The 12152-nt window shown below is 36.3% G+C and overlaps 1 protein-coding gene across 4 annotated transcripts in view; it reads left to right on the forward strand.

The window, feature by feature from the left end:
- Window positions 1–8016, forward strand: part of CAMSAP2 (calmodulin regulated spectrin associated protein family member 2) — an 87759-nt gene extending 79743 nt beyond the window's left edge. For 2 of the 4 annotated variants that reach the window (XM_065655555.1, XM_065655557.1), the window contains 4 exons: window positions 244–343; window positions 1407–1522; window positions 3151–3269; window positions 4795–8016. In XM_065655555.1, coding sequence (XP_065511627.1) covers window positions 244–343; window positions 1407–1522; window positions 3151–3269; window positions 4795–5103 — 644 coding nt within the window. In that variant the 3' untranslated portion in view covers window positions 5104–8016. The remainder of the gene's footprint in view (window positions 1–243; window positions 344–1406; window positions 1523–3150; window positions 3270–4794) is intronic. The other 2 variants (XM_065655556.1, XM_065655558.1) reach the window with 1 other exon arrangement.
- Window positions 8017–12152: the final 4136 nt, after the last annotated feature.

The raw sequence follows: 12152 nt of genomic DNA on the forward strand, positions 1-12152 counted from the left end.
TCCCATGTCCATGCTTCACATTGATGCTTAGTCTGAGACCACCCCAGGGGGCTGTACATGCCTGGGTGTCAGCAAGTGTTCAAAATAGCTGAGGAGCACCCCATATGCATGCAGGTATATCACGTACGGGTGTCAGACTCTTAGATAAAAGCTCTTACAGACTTTCTGATGCTGGTGTTGGGTCTAATGAACAGACTCTACTACTTGCATAGGTTTATAAGCCTTAACTTTGTTTTTATCCAGGTTCACAGCTTTATCGTGTTTTTTCAGTATCTAGTCTTTCATTGGCATCGCTGAATACAGGGGACAATGAGAGTGTGCAGTCAGGCAAGAGAACACCCAGGTAAAGCTAAAATAACCATTTCATTTAATAAAATTTGATGATCAGCTATGTAAAACTAGCATGAATTTTAAAGAGGTCATGTGTATATTGTGTACTCCAAGAACAGGTATGTTTTCCTACATTAGGACATTGATTGTTTGCACTGTCAGGCATTAGGGAGCCAAGCCACGATCATTTGTTTCACAGATTTTACCAGGTAAACCAGTTGGGCAGCTATAAATGAGATTAAAACAAAATGCAATTCACGCAGCCTCTTTAATTCACCTGCTTGTATTTAAGTCTAAACTTGTGGATATTTTATTAGACCTGTATGCTATGTGCAGCTACAAAGCTGCTTTTCTTTTTTTAACATAGAAGCTTCTTCTCTTTTGTTTTGCCTCTTAACAGTCATACAGAGTAGTATTAAATGTTCACTAGGACTTCAGCCTTTTCCAAATACCTGAATTTATTTTGCATTAAAAATCACCTGAAAATGAAATAAGATATAAAAATAACAGAAAATTCTTAATTTTATATACGAAATCTATATTAAACTCAGAAGAAAAATATTATTTCTGTATAACTACTTAATTCTATTCAGAGAAATACTGTTTTTTATAGAAAATAAATAGGGAAGAAAGGCAAACTAGGTAAACGGATTTGATAAGGAGTGCTACATCTTACAATATCACGTGTCATCTTTTCATGGCCACTATGCATCAGTCATCAACTCCGACATGCCTGCAGCTGGTTTCAGTTGACTTTTCAATTTCTTTGATATCTTGAGAACTCTCTTGTTATTACATAAGAAACTTTAATAAAATGACCCAGGTATCCTAATATCTCCTGTCATCTCTCAAGAATGATCACTTTTAATTGAAAGGTGGATTTCTTTCAGCTATATTGGTTATTACAAAAGGCTTGACTTAGCTTATCTACAAACACTTTAGAGGAGACTATGCTTGCAATGAACCTCTGGCTTTGGATTTGATTCAGGGGGTTGAGACATTGTGTTCTACCCTAATACAGTTTGCCTTCCTTTCGTATTGAATTTTTCTTAATAGATTTTAAAATTAATGTTTAGGTCTGAGTCTGTGGAAGGATTCTTATCTCCAAGTCGCTGTGGTAGTCGTAATGGAGAAAAAGATTGGGAAAATGCATCTACAACTTCTTCAGTCGCCTCTGCTACAGAATACACAGGTCAGTAGCAACAATATTCAGAAAAGTACCTGGCTATTAGTGGCTTTATGCATGAAAAGTTTTCAGTTATCTTTATTTGGTTTCATAAAACTTGAGGACACTTTCATAGAAATGCTTTCATCTCCTTTAAAATAGATGGTAATAATACAAGGTTAAAATTCTAAATCCAGAATAAAAGTACTGACTCGGCAGTGTTTGTGATAACCAGAACAAGCTGCAGTTGGGCTCAGAACAGCAAATGGGCTCCCAGGTCACTGCGCACTTCTGTAGTCTCTACAGCAAGGCAAGAAGAGTTGAAATTTAAGCTCAATTTAGAATAGAGTTACAAAAAGCAAAAACCAAATTGCAACAGGGAAAAAAAATCTCTTAGTAATGTGATTTTAAATATTCTGCACCCTTTGTTTCCAAACAGATCCTTTGTTGTTTATTAAAAACTTCACAATCTGAATTCTAATTCTTTCTTATATTATGAATCAAATAGTAATTGTATCCTTATCCCTTTTCTCCAAATACACAGTATCTGATATTGTAAAGACCTTGCATCATCAAGATTATAAAAGCTCCATTTTTGCCCACCTAATATCACTTTGTTTGGCAGAGACTAAAATAACTTTTAGGGAGGTCGGGTTTGATTGATGGGCCTGTGTAGCTCTGTCCATGCTGGGAAATGTTTGTTTTGAAAATAATCTTATCTCCATTCTGCTGAAATTACTACAGTCTGGAGAGGCAAAGTGTTCATTCTGAAAATCAAAAAGTACTTACCTATCTTTAAACCCTGAAACTTCAGTCAGTTTTTGTCAGTTTATGCCACATGTATGTCAATTAAATCACAAGAGGGACAGTGAGATTTTGCCTGGGTGCTGTTGCAGAGTTTTCTCATGAGACCCATAGTGCTGAAGATCATCTTTTAATCATTATTATATAGACTTTTATTTTTAAATGAAGGAATATACAGTTCTTAAGGATTGAACAGAAGGTTTTTTTCACGTTTTAATATCTTCACAGTCAGATTTCATACAGCTTTTTTGTGTTGATTCTAGGCTTTTTTCCCCAAGGCATGGACAAACTGAGATGTAATCTTAAATTTAATTGGTAATTGCTTGTATGTTATGTTCCTTTCTAAGACTTGGAATTGGTACTTAAATGTTGGTGGGTTTTTTTTTTTAAATGATACAAGTATACATATATTTAAGAAATTAAAAGAGAGGAATTTCTTGAAGCACTGCGTCTGTTTCATTGTTTCGCCTCTCACCCTTGAAATCACAGGTGTAGGTGAAGAAAGAAAAAGAATTGGCTCCCTCCTGGATGACTGAAATTTTAGTTAGGAAATCCAAAATGTTTTGTTGTTCATAGAAAAGGTCCTCTGAAAGCAAATATATTTATCAAGACTGCCAATAACAACGATTTAATAATGAAAGACACATTTGTAAGCAAATGCAGTAACAGCTGAAAGAATGACATTTTACTTGTTTGTGAAATTTGTGGTCTCTAGCCTAATTCTATTTTATTCCTGGTTTTGTATTTTTACGCACGCAAAAGATGCATACCAGAAGCACTTCACAGTATTCAAAGTAACTCTTTGTTGGCTTATGGATTAATTTAGCTGATCTGTCGTTCCTCCTCCATAGGACCAAAGCTCTTCAAAGAACCCAGTGCTAAATCCAATAAGTATATAATTCAGAATGCACTGGCACATTGCTGCTTGGCTGGAAAAGTAAATGAAGGTCAAAAGAAAAAGATACTGGAGGTAAGAGTATTTCTCCACTAAAAACATAAACACCTAAATCAAATCACAGTCAGGCATCAGGAAGACACTCAACTATAAATGCAAATATTGAAAGGGATCTTCTGAGGTTCTGCCAGCCCCTGGTGAAAGGTTTGAGTAACTTCTGTGACTTGCTTCCTGTGTAGGCAGAAAGGTTCTCTAGTGCTGTAGAAACAATAGCTGTTGCATTGTATGTACAGCACAGGAAGCTGAATTAATTGACATGTTAATTAATAATTACTGCTTGTTTAATGTGGCGACTTCAGCATGTAGACTTATAATTTGCTCACATACTTCTCTGTAACATGAAAAATATTCATCTTACACATACTGATCCTCAGACTGGGACCTCTAGAACTAAAGCACAGTGCTCTTGTGAGCAGAAAGAACTGAAATACATCCCTCCTAGGCTTTTCTCCAGTTTCCAAGCAGTAGGACAAAATTTAGGACTTTCTACTACAGAAAAGTGGCTTCCAGCCTTTTTTTCTCTTATGCTGGTATAAACCTTTCTGAAGATGCACAAATATTTAAGGGTTGAGAACTTAGGGACCAGTTGTGTTTCCATGCAAAAGGAATAACTTGGAGCCTGAGGGCTGGGAGAAATTAAACTGTTCCTTTTACCAACTGTGACAAATCTGACAGATTAAATAGATCAATGAACACAGGTACTAGGAATCTGGATTTAATTCCTTTTCCAGGGCAAATTCCACAGCAGTATTTCTAGCCCTTTCTTCTGTTTGTAATTCTTCTGCATTCATACCTAGATGCTGCCTTCTCTGCCTTTCCAGCTACTTTTTGGAAATAACAAGTGAGAAATCCAGACAGCCTCTTTCAGTTCAAGTAACTGGGAGCATAGTAACCCCCAGAAATCCCACGAAAGGACAGGTCTAAAAAGGTCACGTCTAACTCAAGGATGTATTAACAGCATACATCACTTGGTAGGAGCTGTAGATGTTCAGGGCACGTCCTGTACAAGTTGTGTTGGGTGGAACAGGAATCTGAAGATTTTGGCTAATAAAAAACTTTTGCTTAAAAGACTTCTACTTACTTCGTGGTTTGACCAAACTTGAATGGATTTAGGGGTGATCGAAAGCCCATTTTAGCACTGGAGGATACTTCAGGCACATCTGGAGATATCTAAATTTCCTGTTCCCAAACTTGCAACTATTAGACCTGCTTGATGAAACAAATCAAAGAATTTATATTTGGTCTACAATAAATCTGTTAGGGTGTGTTTTCTTGAAGTGCAACTGAACAAGTGTAGCTGAAATTGTCTAAATAAATAAGGGTTTGCTTGAGAAATATAGTTGCTTTATCAAAGTTCAGATAGGTGGTGAAGCTTAGCAAATTGTAATGACTGAAAATAAGGTCTTTTAGTGGAAAGTGTTAGACATAAGTTTCAGTTATAATAGAAAACAAATTCGAAATGACAATCCAATGATTTTGAATATTTTCTGACTACAATGCAAAATTCATATTGTGAATATTCTTCTTCTTTCTTTTAAAGGAAATGGAAAAATCCGATGCCAATAATTTCTTAATCTTGTTCCGGGATTCAGGCTGCCAGTTCCGATCGCTGTATACATACTGCCCTGATACTGAAGAAATCAATAAATTAACGGGAATAGGTCCCAAATCTATCACAAAGAAAATGATAGAGGGACTGTATAAATACAACTCTGACAGGAAGCAGTTTAGCCACATACCTGCTAAAACTTTATCTGCCAGTGTTGATGCAATCACCATTCACAGCCATTTGTGGCAAACCAAGAGACCCGTAACTCCCAAGAAACTTTTACCCACCAAGGCATCGTAGATGGGGAAGAATTTGCTTCAGACAATTATGATAAACTTGCACTTCATCTTTACTGCCTGTAGGAAATAGATTTCTAGTTGCCAACAAAACTTCTAGAACTTAAAACTGGACAGCAAGTTCTATTATCATGTCCAACTGGAATGTAAACACAGTGTTTAGGAGTGCAGAAGATTACCGCTTAGGTGAATAATTGAGTGATTACGGAAATGTTTGACTTGTGTGGAGTTTGTATGTGCTAATACAATATATAGAGTATATTTGCTCTGTATTTTGATTAGATACACTGAAGCACTGAATGTTCATCGTTAGTGACTCAAACTACATTTATTTTTTTTTTTACATCTGTTGCCTTACGTGTTTGTATTTGTACTTGTCTGGAAATATTTTTTCTTTCACTAAAGAAATACTTAATATTCTCAATACCATTGAATTTGCGTACTGACTTACTGTAAAGACTAAATGATAAGTTGTATGTCACTGAGGAACAGCTGAATGGGTCTGTTCTGCAAGATCCTTATTGTGTGCTGTAACACAATCAAGATTCATTCCCCTAAGTATTTATAATTCTTTTTCAGTTAAATAATACTGATTTGCTTGTAGACTAAACACTAAAGGACAAGCCTTTGAACTGCTTGAAGTTTCCTTCAGATGAATTATTTAAAAACTCAGGGTATAATTAGGGGATGCAATCATTCCTGTTTCATTAAGTTACCATCTGAGATGTAGTGTCTGACCATGTGCATGTTTATGACTCCAATAAAATGCAAAGTAAAAAGACTAGGTAGACCTCTAAAACGGTTTGAGCAAACGTGCATTATTTTGCATTGTTCCAGATAAGAGTGAGCATGCGGTCAGGTATTGCTTCTCCAAGGAGGGAACTTGTGAAACATTCAGAACGAGATCCCTGAGGTTTGCCTGACAGAACACTAAAATTATTCAGAAGAATCACAGAATGCACTAAGTCACAGATCTTTCAGAAGTCATGTATCTAATTCCCATTGATTTTAAGATCCAGGCCACTGTATGTTCTTCCTGCCTTGAGACTTAAATCAGTTTTCTAGGGAACAGGCTTCTGATAAGAATTTTCAGTGGCTTAGCAAATTGTTTTCTTGATGCGATGTAATAGATGATGTCTTGTGACACTTAGTGAGTTTAAATACGTATGTCAAAAAAGCCTAAATGACATTTCAATAAATTTATAATATGACCATTCTCAACAAAAAATTCTAGGCATATTTTAGTATTATTTATAAAGGGCTGCATTTTATTTCAAAACAGTGTTTGATTATTTTATAGATCACTATTCCGTTTCAGTGTTCGTTTCTCTTATAATTTGCTTCTAACATAGCACTGTTCTGGAGAAAAAAAAAAAAAAAAAAAAAGAAACTACAAACTTGAAGCCTCCCCTAAATCTGTGGCTATTTGGTAATGTACACCAGAGGATTTGTTGGGGGGAAGAAAAAAAAAATCTCATTCTCAGGAAAAGACTTGAATGATTTGTGATTCTGTTCTGTTTCAGTGTTGTGACAACTACATTAACATAAGACAGTATTGTGCTGTAAGTGTGTAGTCCATTCTGTTTCATGGGGAGACTAAAACTATGTTCATATTTCTCTCATTAAGCTGGTTTGAGAGAAACGATCTCTCACTACTATGATGTGCTCATTTACTTATACAAAAGATGCACAGGAATGAGATGTCATTTAGCAATTTAGAACAGTACTTTTTTTAAATTATTATAAGGCCTTAGGCATCAATGCATCTGATTATAAAGATTTTCTCAAAAATGCTGTCAGTTTTACTGTAATTTATGTTCTTATATTTATGTATATTTGTTAAAACTGTAAAAAAAAAAAAGAAAAAAACACTTTAAAATACATGTTTAATATGTATGTGGCTCAAAACTATTTGTGGTTAGCTGATTCCTACTGTGTGCATGTATATCACCAGGATATGTAACTCTTATATTTCAAGTGTATACATATTGTGTATATAAGATATAAATAATATTAAAAAGGGGAAGAGGGTTTGCACATTCTGCCTGTTAGACAGTTCCTATGAATACCACTGTAGGAACATGTTGAAAACCAATATGAAACTGTGTATCATATACAGTGACTCAAGAAATCAGGAGGTTGGAATTCACTGATAACACATATGGTGAAAAACTTGAAAAGAAGTTTTATCATGGGAGGCGTTTTATTTCTAAAATCTGTACTATGATTTAACCGAAGATTTGCAACACCTTAAAGACACACACACATCAATCTAATCAAAGTGAGCTTAAATACATGACAGGAATTCTTTCAGTAATTTTAAATATATCTGAATGTATTACGAAACCTACATTTGTCAACAGGTAAAAGATTTGTGCAATGTTTAAAAGTAGAATGTGAATAATGCAGTTGAAAATTTCATTGCTCGCAGTATAAAGTTTTACTTAATACAGGAAAAGTAAAGCTAGATACACTTTTCCTTTTTAAGCCTGCAAATTTTCTAATTACAGTGGATCTTTGGTTGGGATCATGTTTAAAAAAAGAAAAAAAGAGGAAAAAAAAAAAAGGAAGCTTTCCATAAAGGCCAGTATTTATCACTGACCTTTTCAGAACACACTGGTGCTTTCATCAGGGGTATTATTATTGTTGCTACAACTCAATTGCCAAACTCGTCTTAGTTTTTTGAGCAAAATTTCATATTCTAACAGTCATAATAGCTACTGATTTTTTTTTAATGTTAGTATGACTGTTAGTTTTTATTATTTGGCTGTTTAAAGCCAAATTCAGCTATTTAATTATGATTTAATGGGCACTGTTTAAAAATGTACAGTGTATTGTGTGCTTACTTGTCCACTTCTACGGAGCATAGCTTCCATATTTTTTCAAATGCTGTGCTGTAAAATATTGTCATTGCTACTTATGTGGTACAGTGTAGTTTTTTCCTTTCATTTAAATAAAAGCATGGCACCAAAAGCACTTTTTTTGTTGTTTTCTTGCTTACATCTAAATATAAACTGAAACTATAAAAAGTTCACATTAATGTTTAAATCTTGTTTCTTCTCATATTTCAGCAACGTAGAAATTATAGGAAATAAGCACCATTTTTATTTGTTCTTTTGTTCCCCATTGTTTGTCTTACTTTCATATATAATTTAGTTTTCCCATGTCACCGGAGCGAGGCTATTGAAGAAAATAGGCTTCTCGTTTCATCCTTGAGAACACCGCGGTGTTACTTGTTCTCTTGAGAAGGGAGTTTCACAATGGCAAGTGCACTGGTAAACCCCTGTACCCCAGTTTGTTTCCATTGCTCCAAATCCACAGAAATGTACTGGCTGGAGTCATGGGATTGCTTCGGATGGGAACGATTTCAAGGTGAACAGAAGCCTTTTCTTCAGTAGGACAGCTCAAAAAGAACAGGACTTTCAGTGAAATAACTTGTTAGTGGTGCAATCCTGGACAGAAATAATATCCAAAAAAATAAGGTCTCTTTTCCAGATTTGTAAACGAGCGATTTATTCCAGTCCAAATCATGCCTTTTGGGGAGTTTCGTGTTATACTGCTGTGTTGTAGAGCAAGGACTTGTTGGAAGGGGACATGAGATCTCTGCCCTGTCAATAGGCAGACTGAATTGTTGGACTGACTTAGGCAGATAAAGAACCTCTAAATTTCAGAGCTATTTAGAGGGCAGCTTTGAGAGTACAGGAAATCTAACAGTAGAGCTTTTGGTAGCAAATTGAAAACTAATGTGGATTAAAATGAATAGCCTTCCCTCTCCCCCCAAAAACTGGTTGCTTTTCAGCCAGCTCAATTGGTTCCCTGTATGGCATCACAAACAGGCTCACACAAGCAAGGAATTATGTTGGAAGACAAACACCCAGTTGCACCCAGTAAGGCTATTTTTACAGTGGTGAGCCCAGCTCAAAATTTTTGTCTAACAGCCGCCTTTGTACACACAGTCTTTAGAACAGGCTTCGTCTTCTGTGTCCTTCAGCAAGTAACACCATACTTGAGAAACTTCAGAGCACGCCTTGGTTAATCGGACAGAATATGACTGTGCTGTGTGTCCAAATTTGTACAGGATTTGTGAATCAAAATGTGTACTGCTGTGGGATGCAGTGCAGAGATCTGGTATTACCAACTGCAGAATAATCATCTCCGTTACACTTGAAACCTAAGCTTTTGGATCTGTCACCACAGAAAGGTGTGTAAAAAGTAGTTTTGTTCCTCAAATCCAGCCGTAGCAATCAGGTGTAGATACTAGATGTCTTTTTTTCCAACAACTTAATAAATAAGACACAGCTTTGTAAGGACTGAACATTTAACTATTTGTAATTTTTTCGAATAGCAAATTAGTGTTTCTTTGCTGCCTGGTTACTAATTGAATGAGCTGAATAAGTGGTTTGAAGAATTGTGGCTGTAAAGATCTATCTTGACAGCCACAGCCCTTTACATCTGCTTTAATATTTTCTAAATAATTAAAACCAACCATAACAACAAAAATAAAAACCCACACAAATTATCTTATTCCAGCTTGATGGCAGGAAAAGAAGTTTTTTTAACATGCACAGCATCTTTGTTCATTTACAAGCAATTTGTTTTTAAAAGCAAACTATTCCATTTAGGAAGAAAGATGTGAAGTGTGTCTGTGTATGCATGCACATAAATGCACAGATAAATGCACATGTACTTTCAGACGTACTTGCTTACACATAGATACAAAAAGAATTACACTTTATTTAGACAACCACAGCAAGAGTTAAATATGGTAGTGAAGTTACTGTAGCTCATTTCCTTCTAGCAAGAAAGAAAAGCAGCTCTAATTTATCCTCTTTCAAGGATAACACTGATGGATGCCAGACAGAACTGACTCTGATCAGAAAAGCTAGTAACAAGTACGATTTCAAGAAAGGATACAAAACTGTATAAAAGAGTTAAGCATTCCACTGAAAAATGTTACTTATAACTTTCTTCAGACTCTCATTCAACATTACAAACTACTGGATATATAAAATACTTGGGAGTAATTCATTACCTATTGAGAAATTTATTAAGCCAGATAGCGAAAGATTTTTTTTTTCAGGTAAGATGTGTTTAAGTTTTCGGTTAATGGTATGTGATCTTTATGAAGACATACAAAGTAATACCTATAGGCATTTTTATATCACTGTTAATCTGTTAGTGGAGCATTGGAGAAAGACTAAAAGCTAATAGGAAGCCTTCCAGCAAGGCAGCTCTGTCCTATCCTTTCTCCATCATCACTGATCTAAATGTCTGCATTACAAGACCTGGCAAGGCCCCACAAGCCTGCAATTATTTAAATTAACTGAAGCTAGATTATACTTTGGCTCAGTATTTTTATTGTTTAAACTACCTGAAACTGGAGCTATGCTGCTGACATAAACAATTCTCCTACCGATTATGCAAGAATTTTGCTGAATTGTCACCGTAGAGATCTGGATATCTTTGAAATGAGTGGAAACTGTTTCCTGAAGTTAAGTTTTAAACAGGGGGGTTTTTTGCAACTTTTTACAGGATTATGTAAACATAATATGAAATGTAAATAGTTGAATGGCTCTGTTATAATGACTAAATATCATTTTTATGATGGGCACCACAAAGATGCTTTGCATGAGCTGCTGGACTCCAGTGGCAGACCTTGTGCAAGGTCAGCACTGGGGAATGATTCTAAGAATGTATCCGGCCCTGCTGACATTGGCCACCTGCAACTTGTATAAAATAGTCACACAATTTCCAAAAACAGACTGCAGTGCCACCTTGTCACTTGGCAATGCAGAACTCCTCCTCTACTAATCCTGATTTTCAGGTTCTCTAAACCCCACACCCAACAGCTTTGCTTTTCATGGGAGTTACCTTCTTTGCAGAAATTACTAGGGAGTTCAAAGCACGCTGAGACCATCCCAAAGACATCTTTCTGTGCCTGAATAAAAAGTTATGAACAGCCAGAAAACAGGGTCTTCCATCTGCCCTTTTCCAATAGGATGCTACTATCTATCCTCTCCAAATATTTAAAGAGTAGTATGATTTCCCTCCAAAGAAGGTGCATCAAGGAACGCTACCTGTTCTTCCATACCACTTCCTCACGTACTTGGTTCTCAAAATCTCTTTCCAGACTCCAGGAATTTGCTACTTCCTTGTGAAAGGCCCAACGTTCTGAGCAGGGAACAGAATACTTTTAAATTCAGAGTTTACTCACCCTTTCGGGTCCATAACTGGGGAGAAGCATTACCTTTCTTTAATCCCAGAACTCTTGCCCTCCAGAGATACAGTCTCACAGATTTGATCTCAGGACCTCCACTGGAAACAAAAACTATTGCACAAAAGACCAGTAAACCACAGTAACACCATTGTGAAATCAAGATTAAATTTAGAAGCATATGTGTGTGTTTACCTAGTGTCCTGCAGATGAAACGAAGTTTAAAATGGACTTTTCTAATCTAAGTGTATGTTCAGCAAGGTCAGGCATACAGCTTTGTTCAGACACTTAAAGTCATCTTGGTTTCCTGCACTCCCTCTGATTTATCGTCTCTATTACATGCATTGGGAGACAGTTTCATTTCTATAATTACATTTCCTATCAATCAGTGCCTCCAACAGCAACTAAGCAACAAGTGACAGCTTTCTAAGTAAGCGGAAGGATTCAGCGTTTAACTGGTGTATCGAGCTTCCTGGGATGCGGTGCTGGGGCTCGAGTGTGGCACAAGTTCCTTGCTCACCCCTGGCGAAGCTGCTGCTGTGCTGCAGGTGGCACCCCTGGCCGGGCAGCCCTCAGGACGTTTCCCTGCATTCCTTTTCAGAAAGAAAAGAGAGAGAATAACGTTATGATTCCCCTCTGCCCTTCAGCTGATCCTCAGCAAAACAGTTTGCAAGCAGACTTGGACTCACTGTGGTTTTTAACATTTTTAACCATCAGCGTGACAGAGAGGTCAGTTCAGTGCCAGTTAAATCCCTCACAACCTTGCCTGGAACGCTAACATATGTCACACGTGCATAATTTAAAAAAAAAAAAAAAAATTTAAAAATCCTTATAATAAT

Source organism: Caloenas nicobarica, chromosome Z, assembly GCF_036013445.1.
Source record: "Caloenas nicobarica isolate bCalNic1 chromosome Z, bCalNic1.hap1, whole genome shotgun sequence".
NCBI lineage: Eukaryota > Metazoa > Chordata > Aves > Columbiformes > Columbidae > Caloenas > Caloenas nicobarica.